Source organism: Bolinopsis microptera, chromosome 8, assembly GCF_026151205.1.
Source record: "Bolinopsis microptera isolate Bmic1 chromosome 8, MBARI_Bmic_1.0, whole genome shotgun sequence".
Taxonomy (NCBI): domain Eukaryota; kingdom Metazoa; phylum Ctenophora; class Tentaculata; order Lobata; family Bolinopsidae; genus Bolinopsis; species Bolinopsis microptera.
Genome location: NC_087079.1, coordinates 6,621,034 through 6,644,579, shown reverse-complemented (window position 1 = coordinate 6,644,579; position 23,546 = coordinate 6,621,034). Strand labels below are relative to the sequence as shown.

The 23,546-nt window shown below is 38.9% G+C and overlaps 2 protein-coding genes and 1 non-coding gene across 3 annotated transcripts; all 3 read left to right on the top strand.

The window, feature by feature from the left end:
* Window positions 1-623: 623 nt before the first annotated feature.
* On the top strand, window positions 624-9,778 carry LOC134819285 (voltage-dependent calcium channel subunit alpha-2/delta-3-like). The gene is made up of 18 exons (XM_063829132.1): window positions 624-844; window positions 942-1,163; window positions 1,498-1,612; window positions 1,961-2,107; window positions 2,247-2,335; window positions 2,515-2,662; window positions 2,940-3,057; window positions 3,258-3,379; window positions 3,603-3,914; window positions 5,421-5,495; window positions 5,678-5,801; window positions 5,954-6,051; window positions 6,299-6,563; window positions 6,701-6,791; window positions 7,331-7,550; window positions 7,661-7,738; window positions 7,919-8,046; window positions 8,390-9,778. Exons 1-13 carry the CDS (start codon window positions 690-692, stop codon window positions 6,476-6,478), a joined length of 1,905 nt encoding a protein of 634 aa, XP_063685202.1. The 5' UTR covers window positions 624-689; the 3' UTR covers window positions 6,479-6,563; window positions 6,701-6,791; window positions 7,331-7,550; window positions 7,661-7,738; window positions 7,919-8,046; window positions 8,390-9,778.
* A 3,473-nt stretch (window positions 9,779-13,251) lies between these two features.
* Window positions 13,252-13,362, top strand: Trnal-caa (transfer RNA leucine (anticodon CAA)). The gene is made up of 2 exons: window positions 13,252-13,289; window positions 13,317-13,362. It is a non-coding gene; the product is annotated as a tRNA-Leu (tRNA).
* A 7,917-nt stretch (window positions 13,363-21,279) lies between these two features.
* On the top strand, window positions 21,280-23,506 carry LOC134819929 (muscarinic acetylcholine receptor M2-like). Its single transcript, XM_063830086.1, has 2 exons — window positions 21,280-23,245; window positions 23,314-23,506. The coding sequence occupies exon 1, from the start codon at window positions 21,535-21,537 to the stop codon at window positions 23,239-23,241; it is 1,707 nt and encodes a 568-aa protein (XP_063686156.1). The 5' UTR covers window positions 21,280-21,534; the 3' UTR covers window positions 23,242-23,245; window positions 23,314-23,506.
* Window positions 23,507-23,546: the final 40 nt, after the last annotated feature.

Sequence of the window (23,546 nt, the reverse complement as noted above, 5' to 3'; positions counted from 1 at the left end):
GGTCGTACCGGTTGTTTACCGCATAAAACGCTAATATTATCTTTAGATCATTATTCCAATCCTTAGCATTGCTTGCATTAGCTCCTAACAAAAAACAGGACCGATTATCCACGTATTGTGAGTACTGATTTCCTCACTATAAACTTGATCCAGATATGTTGACATCCTCGTGTGCTAAGCGTTAGTTCTGTGTGCAAATCAGTGAATATTTATGGCAATTACACTGCAATTAAAGCTTTAAAGTGATTATATCGCAGCCATTTCAACATGCATGATGCGTGTAGATTATCTGAGCTTTCTCGTGAGCGGGAGATCCCTAGGTAGTGGTGAGTTGATTTGGTCCAATATCCGGCCATATGCACTATGCAGAAATATTGACACCCATTTGCTATCTTTGTCGGTCTCTTGTATTAAAAGTCAAGGTATCCGTTATAGGTGCTTGTGGCAAGCCTAACTTTGCATTATACTATTATAGTTTGAGTTGTGTAACTGTTATAAGTGTAGCAGCCTCACAGTATTTAGTATTGTCCGGTATTGTTACCATGGTTTAGTTAGCTAGTTGTGTGCAGGCAGTTTATTTGCGCAGATCTGAATCTGCTGCTGCTTTTCCTTCTTTACGTCTACGGTCTAACATCACTCAAACCTCCGAAGCTGGCTATAAGTAAACCTATAGTAGGATGTGATGAGCTATGAAGTTGCCCCTTCCTTTCATTGTCGTTACCACTTTGCTCCTGATCCTAGCAGAGTCACAGAGCGCTCAACAAAACTTAGCATCTTCCGTCAGTTTAGCAAACTTCGTGTCTAAGCGGCTTCACAGACACTTCAACACTACTACATCGTTCAGGTTCGCACTAACACATAAATAACCACTCAACCAAAACTATTTATCATAACAGTAAACTTGTTATTTATAAACGATCTGATCGAAATGAAATGACCAGGACGCTCAAAGAGGAGTACGAAAAAGTTGATTTCTCGTTTAAGAAATGGGACATTCCAAGTCTGATAGCGGACATCTCCCGGGACATGGAGGCCAAGTTTACCAGAGCCACAAAATGTCTGTCCGATCTTAGGACACGTGTACAACAGCTGTATAAGAAGGAATACCAGGAGGCTAATGGGAATTACGAGGCTGAAAACTATATCCTGTCTTATCTTGACACGTGAGTATGAAACATCAATTGTAGTAAAGCAGATCTTTCCGTGTTGGTCACTGCATAAAACTGAAGGCTCTTCCACAAATCATATCATAATATATATCTTTGAGAAATGTCAAATTTGTCGGCCTGTTGTCAATGGGCCAACTTTATGATGAGCACATTGCTGAATTGCATGAATTGTACGAAATTAGAGATATAGCTGCATGCAACAGATGTTGGGAAAATCTTTTTCAAGGGTACAGTTTACCGCATTAAGGTATTTATAAGAATCATTTTTGTCGGTAAGATCCTGTTTTATAATAATAATACATTGCTGAAGATTTATTTGTGTTCACAGTGCGTCGGGTAATTCTAAGAAGAGCATGTCCTACTCTCTCCAACACGACCAGAACGTCTCCTTTACTGAGACAGTGTTCTCAACTCCTGCTGACGTCTCTATCAACGGCACAAAGGTATAATCGCACATCCGAGTTTATAAGTAGTCGTGGGTAATGACTCGGCAGGTTTAATGCGATGCGCGACAACAATTAGCCAATGGAATGAGCTTCCAGCAACGTTAAATTAAATATTAGAATTACTGTTAAGCGTCTGAATAAAGTTGGGTCATCAGCTCTAATCTCTTACACACCCAAACTTTCTATTGTAATCTTTGTTGCCAAATCTTAGCCTTTGAATGATAATAAAATAACGGCCTTTGTGTTAAAGTTAAGAACGATGTTATGTATCACGAGCCAGCTATACTATTTTGAATGTAACTTTCGCTTTGCAACAGGATTTTGATCTTTCTCTTATCTTCTAAGGTCGAGACAGATATCATTTGGACTAAAGGGCTGAGAGGAACATTCACTGACAACTTTAAGAAGGAGTCTGAGTTGTTAATCTGGCAATATTTCTGCACTGAGAACGGAGTATTGAGACTGTTCCCTGCCCCAGCTGACTTTCCTAGGGTACGTGTAACTCTGAATGTAAATCTAACAGGTTGATCCATTGCATTCGTTAACATAGCAATGTCCCTCTATATGTTTTGTAACAAACGCTTTAGGCATCAATACTTCAATGAGTCTCGACACTAAACTTAACCCTCAGAAAACTGTGGATTACGATTGCAGATTCCAACCTTGGTTTATAGACGGTGATGGGTGCTCCAAGGACATCATCATTGCCTTCGATCTCAGGTGCTAAGAAACGTCAAAAACGGAAATTAATCTATAAAGGCGAAAAAGCAACTTTAATCTCACTTTAACTTGTGTTAGTCGATGCCTCTAATCAATGCAACATGGCTCACTACAAGTCCCACTGAAGCCCACACAAATTTCCAAACTATTTTACCGTCTTAACGTTAGAACCTTCTCAGTGGCAGCATGGTGGGGTGGCCACTAACTTTGGCTCAGAAAACAGCCTCACAGATACTGAAACTAATGTCTGATAACGATTTTCTGGGCTTCATAGGAATATCCAGTCAACCCGCCTACTTAACAGACAGCCACAATAATTCAATTACGGTAAGAATAATGTTAATGGATTAATATTTGTAATTTCATAAAATCAGTATTTAACAGCAAATCTTCCCCAAAACGTGCGAGTTTCTTCCCATGCATGAGTGAAGAAGAGTGAAGACAACAAAGCAAATCAGTAACAATAAAACGAAATATGACACTAAAACATAATATCGTTTTTCAATATAAATCACTATCAGCTGGCTTGCCTGCCAGCGTGACGTCGCCATGACAACAGCCACCGTAAGCTAACATATTACTAATTCCGTGGTTCTCTAATCAGCTGCTGAACAGAGCCACAGATCGAATCAAGCATGAGATCAATATGAGGATACAGGATGTTCGCCCGGATGATGAAGCTAATTTCGACAAGGCTGTTGAAGCTGCTTTTGATATGTTCAGTAAGTTTCATAAATTGTAACGGAGTGTTCAAATATTTTAATAATACCGAGGGATTAGTTAGGGTTCGGGGAGGGTGTATTCGGATTTCGGCATACACTGTATATCGATTGAAAATATAGGGGTATTGATATACAGTATACGTTGATTTGCAGTGCGATTACCAAATACCTGCTATGATGATAGAACCCCATATTTACAGATAACAGTGCCAACATAAACCGGTCAGCTCAGTGCCAAAAGGTACTGATAGTATTCAGTGACGGTACCATACAGAACTGTAAAGAAACCTTTGAGAGACGTAATCCTAACCAAGACGTTCAGGTAAGAAATAAAAACTATACTTGCAGTGACATCTCCACTCGAGAACAAAAACCAGAAGAATAATTTGTTCATAGATATGCCATCTTCTCCGATTGAAATGTAAGCTTTCACGTCCTAAAAACTATTTATTTTCTAACCACGTTACTTACTATATGTACTTACGTGTAGTACTTAAACTAGTAAACTTACGTAAGTATTCCTATTTACTTCCTTACTTGGCCAGGTGTTCACGTTTGCATGCGGAAATCCTCGAACCACAACAAGCGGTCTCAGGGAGATGGCTTGCAATAACCGAGGAAACTTCCTCGAGATGGGCCATCTATCCGATGTCAACGCAAACACCTTCAAATTCTTCAATATGATCAACAAAAACTCGAACAGTGGCCGAGGGAATTTCACTCCGAAGTGGAGTAACGCGTATATGGAAGCTGCCTGGAAGACAGAGAAAGATGAGTGGAGTCCAGGAACCTTCGAGGAGACAAACAGACTGGAGGAGCAGATGATCTTATCTGTTAGCGCTCCTTCTTATTATCAGGTTAGTTCTTTAGGGTTACCTTAGTTCCCAAAAATTTGTGTGCCATTATATTGAGCACAATTTATTTGAGCCCGAAAAATTTGGGCAGAAAATTTGAACTCATTTGGGCGACCGAAAATTTGGGCACAAATTCTTCGAAAAATGAACGATTTTCCACTAAAATTTCAGTTAGATATTTGCCTTAGTTCATTATTATTCCTTATTATTCCAGTCATTTTGCTTTCAATTTTAAGCATGTAGGTGGTAGTCTGAGTTGTTTCACATTATGAAATTTACGATCTGCCCAGTAACTACTAAAAAATACAGTGATGATGGCACAGTACAAAATGATAAATATACAATAGTGATATTTAGTCTCTCAATCAGATAGTTTAGTCTACTTACACTCAGCATATCTTATCATACCCCTTTCACATACAATTATCATTATGACGCCTCACCAGATGGTCGAAAGGTTTGGAAGAAAATTAGAAGGTTTACATCATGATCTATCAAACTAAGCGGCACATACGCTTAGCTTTGGAGGAAACAAAGGTGTACATAATTGTGTGTAGCGAACTACTGTAAACCCGGACCAAAGGTCAAGTCTAATTTTAATTAACCAGACATATGCACCATCACATTCTTTGAACTACAGTTACGTGGAATGCTTGTTGCTTGCTGTGATATCAGATAAAGTCATGGATGCAGGAGCACCTGCAGGAGACATTTACCAGCTGTGAAAAGGGACAGGGGCCGTCCAGCGACCGTACGCGAAAAACATAGTGTGTCAGCTCAATGGAGGAGTTTCATCAGACAATGTGAAAATTGATACCCGCTTGACAGTGATCCGTGAAGTACACGCTCGTTGGATCAACGAACTTTTTGTATATTTAAAAGGGAGGCCAGATGACATAAGGAAAGGCTTTGAGAAGTCGGGTATAACTGATGCTTGTAAGCTTGTAGATCAGACTTTACGGTGGATGATAATCCATTGGCATATCTTGTTTAAATCTCTAGCTATCCGTACCTCTAGCCATTTGTTTTATTAGTAGCTGTTAGCTATTCCAGTTATTTCTATTCATTTAAAATATAAGCCTTTTTACTTGGTCAAGCCATGAATGACAGATTAGAAAACTAAAATTTCAAATAATATTTCACTTGGATATGAAGAAAAAGCCATCTTTCTATAGATTTCAGGGCCACAGGCCAAATGCCAAAAGTTTGGTTAGCAAAAAATTTAGCAGACGGAAAAGATTTATGCAATTAATTTGGTCTGCAAAAAATTTGGGCGAGAGGCCCGCTCAAATTTTTTGTCGCCCAAATTTTTGGGAATTAAGGTATTTAGTTTCCAACTTGCTAACAATTAACATGGCCATTGGGAAGTTCCTTGGGTAGATGTGACTGTCGAGTACTTCAGTACCTAGCTGGTGTCGTTACTTAGCTTTTATCAGATAATAGTTGCATTAAGATCAACAAAAGGATCAAATGGTTGTGTTCAATATTCACGACAAATCGTGCTCTCAGGAGAAAAAGACAGGGATTGTGGGACTTGATATAAAGATAAGCAATCTTGTCAGTAAAGTCGCTAATTTGAGCAAGGTGAAAAAAGCTAAGTAGTTATTTGTGCTTGTTATTTGCATTGTATTGCAAAAATTAGTGCCTGTGATTAACCGAGTTCAGAGTTTGCGCTGTTTTATTAAAGCTTATATTATATCACGTCATAAGAAACTGTTTCAATCATAGGACAAATCTAATATATTCGCTAAATTAAAAATAAACAGGTGGGACTTTACGCAATAATTCTCAACAACAGAGGAAATTTAGTCTACCATCCTCGACTGAAGCCTCTTGCTGAGTTGGAACGTACTTACACGGCAAGATTCGCTGAAGTTGAGCTCTGCAAAGGTGAGGCCTCGTCGTCAATAACTTAAGTTCAATTCTAATATAAAACAATCTTTGACATCTTTAAACTAATCTCATAGCAGATTTTTGTATCCATTTTGTACTAAGATTTTCGAAAATATTACTTTCTTTAGCATGAGCGCTTCTATTTTTAGGTGAAATATCTTCCTCTGACATTGAAAGAGCTATTATAAGCGGCGAAAGTGGTGTTGTCGAGGGGAACTGTCTCTATCACTACAGCTTTTCATTGGAGGTATAGAACAGATCTTCAAACAGAAATATTAGTGAATATTTCTGTATATATACATACTTGGATAAGTATCAATGGAGTTTTCAATTTCTTGAAGCACAAATAGATTCACTCCGCTTAAGATTTAAAAAGGCTAACGGGAATTTCATTTTGTGCGACAAAAAATTTAGAGAAACTATCTGTTAGTTAAAATAAGCGCAATGCATTTATCTGAGCAAATTGAATAACAAGAACTGTCCCCTCCCCTCAGCGAGGCAGAGAGCTATACACTAAAATGCAATACCACTACACGCCCGTCAAATCCTTCCCCTTCTTCCTAGCCCTGGCCATCCCCACAGCCTTCTCCAACGAGATTGAGTCCAGTAAGAATCTGACTGATGTTATCCCGATCTTAAGAGAATTCTTGCCAACCCTGGGAGTTCTCTTGTAGAGGACACTCCGCTAAGTCCTCAGATATCAATATCTATTACTGGATGGTTCAAACAACTGGGAGATACTCCCAAGGAAACCGTCAGGTATTTACTCAGATTGAAACGTTACATTTTTGGTCGAGGAAAAATTATTATTGGTTAAAATTTTCACGTAATCGTAATATGATTCCGAACTTAAAGTAAAGCAAATCTTCATTTTAATGATGACTTCCTACTCCTAGGTTCAACACATATGTTATGAACGAAACAGCGGCCCACTATTCTGTTGTCAGTGATATTGTGAGGAAAGCGTGGCCAGCTCAGTCTACTGATGTGAGTTGTTCTGGGTAATCGTACTGTAGTGCGACACGTACTCTAGTGCGAAGTCCGACAAAAACACCCTTTGTCGTAGTACGGTACGTGTCGCACTACGATCCAGGTAGCGTACTCTAGTGCGACAGTATCGATCTTGAAGGTTTCGCACTAGGGTACGTGTCGCACTACAGTACAGGAACCGTTGTTCTGAGATGCAGTTTAAAGACTGTCTGATTGTTCTGAGATCCAGTTTAAAGACTGTCTGATTGTTCTGAGATCCAGTTTAAAGACTGTCTGATTGTTCTGAGATCCAGTTTAAAGACTGTCTGATTGTTCTGAGATCCAGTTTAAAGACTGTCTGATTGTTCTGAGATCCAGTTTAAAGACTGTTGTTTGATTGTTCCGCGAAGAACTTTAAGCAATTATATTTGTAAATAGATGCCAGATACCGTTCAATCCTTCATAGACCTGCTTTAAGCTTTAAAGCTTTAAGTAAGGCGAAATGTTTTAATCCGGCCCAGAAGAAGCTGAACATTATTACATAGAATATGTTTCAGATCGTTCCAGTAATGCTGTACACAAATGCAGGTCTTCTTCTCTACAACCTCAAGGGGTGGCTTGAAGTTGAAGAAAACTCTCAAATATTCACTGAAAATGAGCGACTAGTCGCATCGCTAGAAGCAGATGATCGGCTTACTATGGGTCCCCAACGTCGTAGTTCAGCTTACAGAGAACAGGATGCTTTCTTCTTGACTAGAAATATTATTCTTCAGCAAGGTGAATAAAGATATTTAAAATGTTAATCGCGTTTAAAATTTGTAGTGACTTGAATTCGAGCAGAGAAGTGCAAAAGTTTTACTCAATTATGTAACTTGTTTTTATCTCAGATTCCACAGCAATTACTCCAGCGATAGTCGGAACAGAGTTCTACAAACTGTCTCTTTTAGAAATATTCAAACTGGGAAGTAAGTTCCAATTTCCTCAATCCTCATTGTCCATCAAATTGATTATTATAATTTCTAAATCTAACGTTGCAATTCTAATTACCTTTTTGTCTTAATTACCTTTTTTGTCTTACTCGTTGGTTCAATGAGAATGTTATGATAGTCACAATTTCATGATGTATTTTAACCTTCTGCCTTTAGAAGTCAGCTACAGAGAGCCTCCAATTCAGACATATCTGCTAGATGACAAGGGTTTCATTAACTCCATTGAGCCAGTTAACGATATTGAGATGATGGTGGACCAGCATCTTTCAGCAGTTTTCCCAGAGGTAACGGATTAAACGGATTAAACGATTCAAAAGTCAAATTACATGGTTATGTCTGACCTAATATAAAAAGTAAATTTACCCAATAGTCAAAAAGTATATATACAAGAGAATGAGAATAAAATTGCAACCACTATAATAAACAAAGAAATAATCCCCGAAAATCTTCAGAATGAGATTTATTTTTCTAATAATTTAAATGAACTCTTATAAAAGTGTTCCGAATCTTACATTAGGCAAGAGGTAACAAATTATAAAATAAAATTGCTATTTTAGCCTGACTTACATATGTTGTAATGGTGAATAAGAGCGCTGTATATTATCCGCTAATTTAACAAAATTTCAGCTGATGGATCAAATGCTGAACCGTTCAGTTTATTCACGTGATTCCTACAAGAACTGTTTACAAACCTGCAAAAACAAAACCAAGCCAGCATCCTCCGCCACGTCACTTAGCAACACTCTCCTCCTTCTCTACAACACCATCACACTCGCTACCTCCCACAGTCAGCTAGGTTCAACCATCAGTCTCAAGCGACAAGACTCCTTCTACAGATGCTGCAAGGACTACTTTGTCTACAAACTCAACCACAATAGTGCAGCAGAGGTGCACAAGTTAGCGTGCACCACGTGTGATAAAACTCTACATTCAGCTCCAGTAAAGGGGACTAACTTGCTGCTTCTTAACGACCTGTCTCCAGATTGCACGTGCAGTTCTGTAACACCTAGCAACCAGCTGGCAGCTCGGAACACTACCAGTGTGTTTAATGTGTCTTTTGGGGAGTTGTCGTATAGTCTACTCCCTTGCACCAATAACTTCAATATATCCACTCTTTGTAGTGGGGGTCAGAGAGGACTGGTTAGTCTGGTGTTAGGTACGTTTCTGCTCTTTCACGTGCTCACATGAGGTGTGTCACGTGTTGTGTCACGTGTTGTGTCACGTGTTGTAACATGTTATCATGTGATCATGTGACTGAAGTGATAATTCTTCAGTGAGATACTTCACAAGATGTTACTGGTAGTATTAACGCGGTTATGCTTCTGTGAAAAAACTTCGAAGCTGTACCAAATCACAGCTTGGTAAAGCTGACCGACTTGAATCCGACCGGATTTGAACCCAGGTCTTCTGCTTGGGAGGCGATCGTGTTATCACTACACCACCCGGTCGGCTGGTGATACACACTCTCTGGCTCGTAGGAATAACCCCCCTACAGCTAGTATAGTGCCTCGACACAGAGTGGCCCAGGGTTAATGAAAAGGAGATAAGCACCTCAGGCCATCCCAACGTTCGGGAGAGACCTTGTATCTTGTTGTTGAAAAAAACTTCAGAAATGCTAAATAAAGACGTTGTCAGATTTCTCGATTACTCATCATTGTCATTTCGATTCAGCCAAATGTTTAAGTAATGAGCATGACTTTGTACCGAGTTCAGCAATATTGATTGAAGATTTTGTGAAGATAAGAGCTAAGACTACTCGATGTAGAATTATATTTTCGTTCCAAATCGCTATACTATAAATTTTAGAAGAAATGTTTACAAGTCAAACAAAATTATTACTTCAATGAAATATAGCATCTGAACTACAATTTTAGGTTATTTTACTGGTAAATTCCAAATACTGTTCATTTAGTGAGAAAAAAAATTACTAGTATATATAGTCAGTTAATTGTTAAAACTAATTCAGTTTGAATTCTTAAAATCTGTTTTTTAATTTTTGATTTGTTTCCATGACACACATACTAGTTTCTATGTATAATTTTATAATGATATAATTCAGTTCATAACTAAGTTAGTGACGTAGTTACCAAGTAATTGACGTAGTTACCAAGTTAGTGACGTAGTTACCAAGTTAGTGACGTAGTTACCAAGTTAGTGACGTAGTTACCAATTTAGTGACGTAACGAAAAGAAAATTTAGTCATGGAAGCAACTATGAAAAACCGAGACCAAAAGATTAATTCTCTTGCTTTTATTAACCACACAAATATAATTTTGATTAGCAACTAAACACAGAAATAATTCTGAAACGTTCTATAATCAAATTAATTATGTATTTATTAGCTCATTAGTTGAAGCATTTTTCATGGCAATTAAACGTGGCAGCTATTTGAGTAAACTACCTTTTATGACCACTTCAAGCTTTAACCTTTCGTTTATTGATTTTAATTTTTTACGCGAGCAGTGACATTTGGCGGTAATTATAGTCGACATGCACGCATTGTTTATGAAATAAAGCCATATTTACCATTGACAGCCATTACACCTGTGAAATGCAATTGTGCCAAGATAATCAATAATATGCTACATATCATCTTGACACAGATGCATTACGCCATTATTTTTTCATAAGTATTCACATTCTTGCCACATTCTTGTGATACGTTTATTTAAGGCATCCATTAACTGTTCTGCAGAAAGTATGAAATTTGAAAATAGTGTCGGTTTCCGGCCATTAATAAATCTAATTTACGTCATGGAAGTTTAAGGAAACTATTTTATGGCGGTAATGCATTTGTTAATCTAGAGCTTTATAAAGAATCGTCAAATTTGAAGTATCACTTTTGTCAACGTAATTTTTGAGAACTGGTTTGAGTTTAACCGTTCGACATTCAATAATTGTAATTAATTGGAATTTTGCGATAGTACATGTTACATAGCTGAATCAAATAAATTGGCGTCAGTTCGTATTTAATTCCAGCTACTATCACTAATCCCACACCATTAGTTTGATTCAATTATAGTTCAATGATTGAAAGTTTAAAAGAACCTTTTTTAAAAGAGCTTAAATGGAAAAGAATAATTTTAGTAATATTGATAACGAACATTTTTTGTTTTTCAGGAAAAATGTTGTCTCTAGTTTTCATGTCGTTTTTCATAGCAACTATTGGACAATCTTTCTCTGCTGACACACGTAAGCCAATTTGCTAATGTTTTCATTTATATTATGACATTTCCGACTAATATTTACCTGGTTCAACTTTTAAAAGTAACTTAAAATCACGAAAAGAGGTTAATATATACCCACGAACGCGATCAACACCATCGATGGTAAATACGTCAAAAAATCGCCTGTAAATATGCCGTATTCAAAAATTCTAAGAAATACGTGAAATACGGCAAAATTTGGCGCTTAAATTCTTTGATGGTAAAATTTTTCAAAATACGCGCGTATCTCTTACGAAATACGTGATTACAGATTAGTGATATTTGCGCGCGAGTCGCTGGCCCAGTGGTATATAGCAATGCCAATACTGACAGTCGTTTTGGAGACTTTACGGTGCTCGAATGAAAACGCTGCAGCGACTTGCTATTCTTATGCTGAACCAACCAATCAGTCAGTCTGCTGCAGAGCAGAGCTTCTCAGGTTATAAAGCAGTTATGCCCCCCCTCGAGGAATAGACTTTCACCCGAGACCCAGTTCCAGTGCATTTTTATCTATTACAATATCCGCAGACTAAGATCACAAGTCTCTCTTGCTTGGATTTTGAAACCGGATTAACACGGACTTCCCAATGGCATAAATTTAAAAAGTGACTAGGAATCCAGCCTGGAAAGAAAAAACGGCTATAATAAACTTTTAAAACGGCCATAATAAATTTTTCGGCCGGATGACGATTTCATTTCACCTTGTTAGTTATATTACAGAGGTATTTTTAGTTATTCATTAGTTATTCATAATTGCCAAAAAGTATGGGAATAATTTATCCTATCCGGGTCTAGAACTCACAATCTACTGACACGGAGCTGGCGCATTAACCACTTAGGCCACAATTTCATGTAATTTGCAATGTAATATTTATATATAGATATTCGCGCGTTACTGCAACTTAAAGGTAGTAGTCGACTACCATACTACTAGTATTAGAAATTTGAAATACGTAATTTATCATCGGGAAATACGTATGCGTAGTATCTACGCGTAGTCTCCCCAAAACGCATTTACCATCCTTGATCAACACTAGCTCGGAAAATAGTTTTGACAAGCTGATCTGTCCGTTTGACGAGTTTAAAAATTTACCATTTCAGTGTTCTGGAAGCATTATGCACTACGTATAAAGAATGTTGGGACCTATAGAGCTACAGCGGGTATGATGAGGTGCTCTAACGATGGTCTCAGGTAATAAGTTCCACTTTAGGTAGGAAAATGTGTTCGTTTCTGTTACTTTAATTGGAATAGTACTGAGAAATGTATCTCAGAGAATGTGTTCGTTTCTGTAACTTTAACTGTAATGGGAATAAAAAAATACCAAAAAATATATTTCAGGTGGGTTCCTGTGATGAATGAAGAAAGCAACGGAAGACTTCAGGAATATCTACTTGATAATGGAATAGGAGAAGCTTGGTTGGGACTGATTCAATCAATGGGTGGTACGTCCATATTGATTTTTAATGTTACCCAGATGATAATATCTAGAAATTGTCCATATCAATCAGTTGAATCATGTGATCAGTTAAACGTCGTTGATCGTGACGTCATCGTGACGTCATCGTGACGTCATCAGAACAAGGGGGATATTCGAGAGATAAGATCGGTTATCAGTCAGCGAATATAAGTTCAACTTATAATAAGTTGCATATCTGATTGCATATCTCAATACAATCTGAATCAGTCGAATTAAATCAGGAAATGTATAATAGAATTAATAATAAAACCTATTAATTTAACTACATCTGAAATGTATAACTTGGTGCAGGTCGATACCAGTGGATGGCTAATCGGGAGATCATGACGTCATTATCATACCAAAACTGGGATACAGGGCACCCCAAACCGGGCTACGTGCACATGGACTCAGCTACTGGCAAGTGGAAGACGGAGTACTCAGCAGCAGAGAGGGTTACACTCTGTGTTGAACTGGAGAGGGGTAAGCTGTCTTTTTTCTAATTTATGTTTATTTTTTTTATTTTCTATGCTTGGATGGTGTTTAGTAAAGGGTCTAAAAACTGCTATCACCGTTATTTTATTAGTCTGAAGTCGGTTCCAATCGCGCTGGTATCATCCTTATCAACCCTGTTATTCCTAACTTGATGATTATAACACATAATAAATGATATTGAATATGGGCGACTGCTATGATATTTATCAATTGTTAGATTATTTTGCACTTCTCCGATACCACAAAGTCGATTCTACTTTTGTAATATGAAAGAGTTGAACATAGGTTGAAGTAGACAGAGACCAGTTATTATATTTCATTTTATGTAACAGTCAGGATGGCCGAGTGGTCTAAGGCGCCAGACTCAAGAATCTCTTGCCGTCGTATGACGGAGCATTCTGGTCCACGAATGTGGGCGTGGGTTCAAATCCCACTTCTGACATCTTTTCAAAAACTGTTTGATGAACTGTGCGAATTACAATCAAATTCTATCATGAGTCATCATTTAAAGGTGGATCAATGATTTGCACAATCAAATAAGATCTCTGATGACGATACACGACAAAATATAACATTGATAACATTTTAATTACACTCTTGCTCATCAGTATTCAGTCCTCTCAAATATAAGTAAGCTTCATCATCCTACAGTATGATATAAATTCAAACTCCAGTTTGATTTTTATAACTTTGCCTCCTCGAATATGTGAGCTGACATTTCATGAATTAATTATGCTAATTTTCATAATAGTTTATACTGGAATGGGTGAGTGGTCTGGGAGCTAATTTGCAAAAAATGGCAATTTATAATTATTGATTTTTCTGACATGGGTTCAACTTGCGTTTGTAACCCAAGTAACTTTGTGATTTCTAACTTGATGATGAGTTATTGATGACAACACATTTTGAAATATGAGGCTTTATAAAATATACTAATGGTAAGGTTTTGCAGCCTATCCTATATCAGAATGTCATTTCTACTTTTGCATTTCGAAAGAGTAGAGGTGAACATAAGCTGAGATAAGTGGATATAAGTAGCACTTCTTCTTTTTATATAACATGTCAGGATGGCCGAGTGGTCTAAGGCGCTAGACTCAAGAATCTCTTGCCGTCGTATGATGGAGCATCCTGGTCCACGAATGTGGGCGTGGGTTCAAATCCCACTTCTGACATCTTTTCAAAAATTGTCCTGAAAACGCGGCAGCATCTTCCAGCAAACATTTCATTCTGTTCTTTCTTATAGACGACCCCTAGCCCTAAATCTTCTCCCATACGCAGGAGTCCAGTTAAGCAGGTACTTAGGAAGCCTGATGTCTGGCATTCTGGTGACATGGAATAAAATAAGATAAGATTTCTTACAACGTCAATTATTGCAGTTTACTGTGAAAGGAACGGGATGAAAATGGGAGAAGGAGAAGTAGTGTCGGTGGGAGATTGTGTTAAGTGCACGTGCACCAGAGGTCAGACCTCCTGTAAGCAGGATTCTAGCTGTGATACCTCTCCCGCTATTACTGGTAAGATGTGATGAATTTCGTTAATTTTAACGTGTGTAGATGTTATAATGACTTTAGTTTATAAAAAACTTGATGTCCTGATATGAATTATGAACAGCCACTAGCTACTATTTACTAACCAGTAACCAGTAACCAGTAACCAGTAACCAGTAACCAGTAACCAGTAACCAGTAACCAGTAACCAGTAACCAGTAACCAGTAACCAGTAACCAGTAACCAGTAACCAGTAACCAGTAACCAGTAACCAGTAACCAGTAACCAGTAACCAGTAACCAGTAACCAGTAACCAGTAACCAGTAACCAGTAACCAGTAACCAGTAACCAGTAACCAGTAACCAGTAACCAGTAACCATTTCCATTGTTGCAGGTTGTGAGTACGAGGATAACATCCTTACAGAGGGGAAGACAGTTAACATAGGGTGCCAGCACTGCACTTGTGTTCGATCAGCGGGCCAGTTCAACCTTCAGTGCTCATCATGTGATCGTAAGATTGCAACATTTCTGTAACTCATCAAGATCACATGATATTTGTCTATCAGTAACCATGATTAAAATGATCTAAAAAACCTCGTAAACACAGTTTAACCATTCTCATACAGTTTTAGACACGTCCACCGGAACAGCTGACGAAACTGGTTACAGAGTACAACAAGGTGAATGGTGATGTGCAGCTTGTTTTTGTGAATCTAAAACAAAATATTGTCACGTACTTCATTATCAATCCATGGATATGGAGTTCGACATGAGTTTGTCAATGGAAACAACAGATATTAACCCCGTATAAGCTAACCCTACACTTTCCAGAGTGTCCCCCAAATTTTCTGGACAAAGGGTTCAGATGGGTAACATGTGACGAGGAAGGAACTACTGGGTGTGATAAAACATGTGATGACGTCGGAGACGCTTGTCAGAGAAAGTAAGGCAGATTCTTATAGTTACAAAGAATGTTCCGTGCTGTTTCCTTCAATAAAAGATCCCGTTAAAAAATTTATATTTTACAATTCATCGTTTTGTACAAAAAACACCAAAAAAACAAAGCATCCCCCCACCTCAGATGCACGGCCAGGTGCAAATGTCCCCCAGAGAAGCCCTATCTTCTCCACGGGTTCTGCAAAGCAGAATGTCCTGGTAGAAGGTACACTCCTGTTATTGTTCAAGGACTTTCAAACAGGAAGCTCCCTGAAGGAGAACAGGTTAGAGTTCCAAAGCTGCTTGCCTGAATGCACTACCAATGGAGTCTGGTTATTTATGATGTTGAGGAAGTGAGTCCTCAGTCTGTATATAGGAAAATGCTTAAATTTATCTTAAATTTCAATGACAAGGGTAGATTATCCACCACCAACTTCTTCAGTTTACCTTGAAGTGTTCAGCAATAGGGGAGCCATTACCTGAAATAAAGATAACAGACGAGGCATTTGAACCTGACCTGTCATCAACTGCATCAACAGGACAGCTAGGTCTGAGGACTGCTACAAAAGTTTACACAGCTAAACCGGGTGTTACTCCGTCTGTAGTAGGTTCAGTGTGTTTGGGCGATGAAAAAATAAATTTTGTATTTGTTACTGCTTTTTCTCAGTTGCCAATCACAGTACACATTTATGTTGAGATGTGCAGTTAAAGGCTGTTTCATGATGTACTGAGGAAGGTGCTTATTAATGAATAGAATTATTGACCTCCCTTATTTTTATTACGGTTACAGATTACTTGCTATGTGTGGAACGTCAACGGAGTAACAACAAGTGTAGCTAATATAGGGGTTATCTCAGAGGAGAACACTAACATCAACCCTACTTCATCTGGAGGAAAAAGTAAAAAGACGTCATGATTTTGATCATTCTTTGTTATTTCCAAAACTAGTGGATTTCTTATAACACTTATCATTCCCCTAAGATTATATTCTAAATTCCATATAACCTCAGTCAGGATGCCTCCATTGATAAGATTGGGAATAGAAAACCTTTCACTGGGTAACAGATATGCTCAGAAAATGAGATGTATCGCTACAGGGTCCCCAAAACCTGAGGTGGTCATCGTGAAGCTAAAGGATGGTGCTAATACCTTTCCTACTGTGAAACAGTGAGAATTATTTAATCAGACATTTAAGTAGGGGCCTTTAACATTTAAATACTTACCTTTTCTGTCACTTGTTAACCTAAAAAGTCCCCACTGATTACTAAACAATAAATTAATTTTCATCCTCTCGTGTTTTTCAAGGAGTCCACTGAACAACACACTCAACCTGCCAGGTCTGCCGAGGAGGGTCTCCATGAGGTGGAGGTCGAGGAGATAGTCATGATAGACGGTGCTGCTGCTGCTGGCAGGTTCGCTTGTCTAGCCAGCAACAAGTACGGAGCTACAAAGGACGTCGCAACCATTCATTATATAGGTAATGCGGCTCTCAGGAAAGGAGCCAAGGCTTTGAAATGATGTGATAGTAAATCTAATGGCTGCAAAAACTTGTAGTTTTATTTTCTCTGATTATAACAAAGAATTCAACCATCCACCCCAGCTTTATTCCAGAAAGACCTCCGACACCCACAGCTGCACAAATGGCCATGAAAGCAGCCAACTTCAAAAAAGACCCCATTGTGCTGAAAGAGTGGCCATTTGGAACGAAAGAAGTTATCATTCCCCCTTGTTCGCATGAAGGAGAGAGCTATGAGAACGGGGACAGGTTTAAAGACGACTGCAACACTTGTATATGTGTTGCAGGACGAGTCAGATGTACCAAGAAAACATGTGGTAAGGTTTGGGAATGAAATTGTGATTTTATGGCAAGCTTCTAATTATGGTAGTGTCTGAAATACAAGTCACATCAGGATTTATAACACAAGATAACCTCTGTTATCCCACCCAGAGAGTGAGGAAGTATACTGCAGGGATGGTGAGGGTAACAAGTACCAGCAGTACCAACAGTGGAGGAACCAGTGTAATACCTGTACCTGTCTCAGTCAGGGTAAACACTTCTGTACCACTAAAACCTGCCTGGAACCCAAGCCAGGTCAGATAATCATAAACAGTCTGTTAAATTCACCATGAACCATCAATGCCTAACAATCAATGACCGTTCCAAAGGTTTAATAAATAAACTTTAGTTAGCTCGAAATCAATCATAAATACATCATATTTCAGATCCAGTACCTGCTGTCCAATGTCGCTGGTTTGGTGGAGTAACCTACAACGTCGGAGAAACCTTCGACCACGGTTGTAAAACGTGCACGTGTCACGAGAGTGGTCGCCCTGTGTGTGATAGCAGCACGTGTGGAAGTGCTACTTCCTGCACGTTTAGGGGGAGAACTCTCCCGCTGGGAATATCTTTCAGGGACGATTGTCAGACTTGCACATGTCAGAATGACGGGGAGATCTCGTGTCAGGTGCCGATCCACGTCCTGCAGTTCGACACGCATTTTATACTCGTTAGAACGTGAATTTTAAGTAATAAAGTGGGGAAAATGAACATATACGAATGGATTCGCACACTAATAATTGCAAAATTCCCAGGGAAGCACATGTTCAGATGCCGAAATTGAGATTCCCCGGTCAAGGCCGGGGTCGGACTGTTCCCACAACGGAGCAAGCTACACACTCTTTCAGAAGTTCAAGGATGATTGTAACATGTGCATGTGCATGCGTGGTGGCACTATAACGTGCACTAACAACAAATGTCTGGTCCCTGGCAGGCCTTGTACTTTCCAGGTATGGATGCCAATTAAACCACGAGTAAATCGCGCGATAGTTGTTAGGTCGAGACGTACCTAAAAATAAGTGTCATTTGACTGCAATGTGAGTCATCAGCGCACCTTGACTAAAGTAATATATGGGAGTGCAAAATCCAGCTGGTAGAAATATACATAGACTATAGATATAAGATATGCTCACATTGCTTCTTCTCCAGTACCGTGAGGTGCCACATGGAACCCAGCTACAAGTAGAGTGTAACGTTTGTCAATGTGTAGATGGTACCATGACTTGCACTGAGAACAATTGTGGTATGGATACCGGAGCCAATGAGGGCTGCAAACTTGAGGGTGAGAAAATTTCAGCTGATGCTATTGATTTTTGTAGAAGTTTAAATAAAAAAATGGAAATTTTTTCGCAACGATCTGTTTTTTTTTTAAATTACCAACCTTTAAAAAAATGCTATCAGGTGAGCAAAGAAGGTACGCATTCGGCTCTATGATACAAATTGGAAGGAAGGTGTGCAAATGTGATCTAGATCTTACCACGAGGATTGGGACAAAGATTAGAGAGAGGATCCTGAAATTCATATGCGATGACGCATAAAGAGACATAAAGACACACAAGGCAAATAGGTACAATGCGGACCAGCTATTTACCGGCTGTTAGCGACTGTAACTGTAGCACAGCCGGTCAGTATAACAATTGTACCTATTTGTTGACAGACAATGACCCTTAATGACTCTTATTCATAATGAGTAGAATTAATGTCGCCTGAAGGATCGTTTATGATTCGAATGTATCATCTCGAATGGGAATAAACGATGACAACCTTTAGAATAGATAAACCCCCAAATATATTAACCTTTTTACAATTACCCATTTTAGGTCCTGGACACTGGACAGTTTAATTTATTTGCAATAATGTAATTTTCTATTTTGCTTTTGTGGGACCAACGTTCGCACATGACATAATATTCCTGTTTTGGTATTTCATCTAAAAAGCTTACACACGATCAATTAAAATAATTTACACCCTTTCGAGAGTATTCTACGTTTTTATAACTTTATGATTGATTGTGTTATAAATATAATGCTGGATAAACTGTTTGAAATTATGTTTTATAATTATACTAATATATGGAAACTCGAACTTTTGCATGGCGGAAACAAGTGGCTCCGAAATTATAAATGTCCAATGTAATTAATATCTGTCTGGTAGACGATGAGCATAATGATAGGCTGGTGCGTTGCCAATGTAATCCCAGTCCCCAGACTAGCAGGTGTTGAGGTCAATAACTGCATTAAAATTAAAAACGGCATTAAAATAATACTTCTAATGACTTTTGATACCGTATTATTTGATACAATTATACGTTAACTTTTGAAGAGTTTAGATATACTTTTGAAAATGTATGATTCCTACTTTTTTGTTTGATATCAATTATCAACTATTATTGAAAGTTTTAAAACTTAGTTCTAAGAACTTCAGTTAATTTATTAGCATTATTTAATTGTTGACATTGCTCATCTGTAAAATATACGTTATAATGGGCCAGCTTCGGGAATATTGCTGCTTATCATAATGTTTCACAATCCCCTTAAAACTTCAAAAGAAAGTTGAAGCTCAGATAAACTGTAATGAAACGTGTTTTGTTAAAGAATTAATTAATAAACGAAATAGTTTATTTTCTAAGAGAATGCAGCTTGATGCTCCGGTCCTCTCCCGATAGCACTTCCACCATTTAAATATGGAAGAGCATTCCGTGATCCTAGCTATACTTCCTCGACTGAAAACATGGTGTGGAAGTGATTTAAACGTTAAACTTAAAGACTCGGTTATAACCGCTAGACAATTAGTGGGACGGTTACATGATTGTTGGATTTCAGATTGCTCGCATTGTTCACTCACAGTAGTATTAAGTCCTGAAATGATAGCAGCATGTTATATCTCCACTCTTGTGTGATCCGGGATTTATGTCATTTTGTCATAATTTACAAAATATATCCTTAACACTTAACAGCTGCATTTGAAATTCCATATTAATTTTGTTGATACCAAAATTAAAATATTGTATAAGAAGGTATCTATCAAATCATCTTTTTACCATAAGCCCTTTCCGAAAGGTACACGAACAATCGACGCAGCTGAGAACATATCTATAGCAATTCCATGATTCTGTTGTAGTTATACAATTCCATGATCACTGCCATTGGGAACTTTATATCACCTGATATCAGATATGATCATAGCTATATCGGGAATTGATATTGGTTATCGATTATTGAACCAATATTAATTGTATTATTAATTAAAGAACTGCTGGCAACCGGTTAACATAAACATTGGGCCATGTTTTACAGTTCAATGATCTTTCTTGGCCGTCCTTACTCCTCATAAACAATATACATAGAGGATGTGACTCTAACACTGTGCACTGAGTGATTGTTTGGCAGTGTAGTTCCACGGAACTATCTAGTTAATTTGGTTAATTGGTGTCGTCCTAATACGCTAATGTGTGTGTTCTCCTCACATAATTAGTAATTAGGATCTGAGGTTGACAGTAATTGTAAATTGACTACCACTTGACAAGCTGTTGGCCACGTACAGTTAATATTATTATTGATGTATTCCTCTACTAGTTTGCTATCGACATCGTATCAGTTTTCGTGGCAGCTGATTTTCACCGTAATTCTTCTCCGGTCTCTCTCCTTTCCCGCTACCAGATGCTATGGCATCGTAAAACTAAGGATTTGCTGATACCGCCCTCAGAGTTAGATATTAGTCCATAGATCGCGATCCAGTATCAGGAAACCGGCGGCACCGTGGCTCATACCGACATACCAATACGGTATCAGTTTTCGTGGCGGCTGATTTTCACCAAAATCCTTCGGCCTCCCATTTTTCCCGCTCCCAGATACTATAACATGGTACAACTAAAGATTTGCTAATACTATAAGATATAGACACCGTTAGATATTGGCGACGGAGGAGAGTGGTTAGGGCCGGGGCTCAGTGACATAATCAACCCGCAAGTGACATCTGTCTGGCGTCTGGAATTATAAAATTGTTCGTAACTGTAATTGTATTGAAGCTAATACATGCGGTGCCATACCTTTTGTAACCCTTTATTTATGATTATAACACCACCTCCTTGTGTAATGTGACGGGGGCATAATTTTATTACTATATGTGAATTATGAGTATGTGGTTATAGGCTCCTATTGTTGCTGGTGTGTATTGGCCGCTTAACAAGATGATTAATAGGGCAGTGTTTTTTAGTATGGTAACAGTTTTACTTTTGATAGCTTTGAGTTAGACAAGCTGGGTGTTAAAATTATTAATAAAATGTCAGCTTTCTGTGCTGCTGCGATTTTTATGTTTTCCACCCAACAACAAACTAATTTGTTATCAATTTTATATGAACATGATTGAAACCTTTAAATCCAATTGTTCAGACATGACCGATGTAAACGAACAGCTAACAATCACCACCGGCCCTCTCACCAGCTACCCTACTACAGTAATAATCCTACTAGCTGTCTACAACATTGTGGGAGTGTTATTCGCATTCCTGGGTAACGGCCTCGTTCTAGTCAGTTCCATCAAGTACCGAGCCATAGACATGGACAAAACCTCAATAATACTCCTCCAGAACCTAGTGGTAGCTGATTTCCTGATAGCCCTCCTGAGCTGGTTACCCACTACCATCTCCACCGTGGTGGGAGGTTGGGTGCTGGGGGAGGCGGTGTGTTTCCTTGCAGGGCTGGTGGTGTACGTTCCCGCTCTAGTGGAGCTGCTCATCCTAACTGTTATATCCTGCCACAAAGTCTACACTCTGGTCTACCCACTCCACCACAGACAGAGACCAGTCCCCAGGTCCACTGTGGTGGCTCTGGTGGCTGTTATCTGGTTTATAGCCGTCTGTTTTGTGTTGGTGTGTATCCTGTTGTTAGGCCAGTATGCTGTGTACCATCCGGATACCTTCTCCTGTAAGTGTAGTCACAAGGAAAGTGATCATAGGGAAGCTAACGCTATCACTATGGCGTTTTTGGTGGTAGCCCTGCCTGCCCTGGTCACTATCATCATTGCGAACCTGGCGTTATTGTCAATAGTCTCGCGTCATAACAGTAAGAAGTATCGAGAAGTATCAAGATCACGAGGGGCTGTGGACAGAGAAGAGGTAACTGTTCCTCCGAATAATGATTTTATTGCTTCATTAAGCTCGCCTCTAAGTTCTAAACGTTCTACAGAAGTTTCTTCAAAGTCACAAACCAATTCAAGAGATAATTCTGGGAATGATGAACAAATTTTCTCGCGAGAAAACTCTGGGAAGTCTAAAATTTCAGTGCAGAGTCCCGTCGCAGAAAAGTGTACGCCCAGTTCAATATCAAGGGAAAACTCTCGTAAAAGGATGATGAGACAAAACTCAGGAAATACCTTTGCTTCAAGGCAACAAAACCAGTCAGAAATTATGGACAGCCCGACAGAATTAAAATCTAGAGGAGGATCTATAGCAGCTTTAACACCAAAGGGTAGAATGAAATTCAGATCTCCAAAGGCTATAAAGGTCACCATATCCCGCGAGAACCTCCTGGCTTCCCAAGAGTTATCCCACCAGAAGTCAAGAGATCACTTAATAGTGCAAGATGACGAGAAGGCAGGGCCATCCAGAGTTGACTCCACTAACAGACTTTCCCCCCACCTCAACGTATTCTTTCCCAACCCTGGAAGTTCTCTAGGACCAGCAACGAGGGACCTATCCCGCTCCAGAGAAGTCATCAACAAAATCACCAAATCTTTATCCGCCACCAACTTCAACGTGACAAGGAAGGCAGTATTGATGGTATCTGGGGTATCCTGGCTCTTCATCCTCTCCATCATGCCACTCATTGTGCAGAACCTCATATCCACTTTCTACCAAACCCAACTACCCCGCTGGTTTTCCTTGTTCCAGTCAGAGATCTACTACCTGAATGTAGCCTGTAACCCTGTTATCTACACCCTACATAGTACCAGGTTCAGATCCTTTATTAGACGTGCTATACGGTTCAGTGTGAGGAGTCTGAGGGTGAGTGAGAGCGGTGGAACAGTTGGGAGTACTGAGCAAACTGGGACAGACTTATAATCAGGTGGGAGCACTGAGCAAACTGGGACAGACTTATAATCAGGTGGCAAACTGGGACAGACTTATAATCAGGTGGGAGCACTGAGCAAACTGGGGCAGACTTATAATCAGGTGGGAGCACTGAGCAAACTGGGAGATAGTTGTGATCAGTTGGGAGCACTGAGCAAACTGGAACTAACTTGTAACCTTGTGAGAGCACTGAGCAAACTGGGACCATGCTGAAAAATCAGGGTATAACGCATGCTGATATAACGGATCTGCACATAATATACTTACTTACTTGATACTTACTATATATAGGTTAC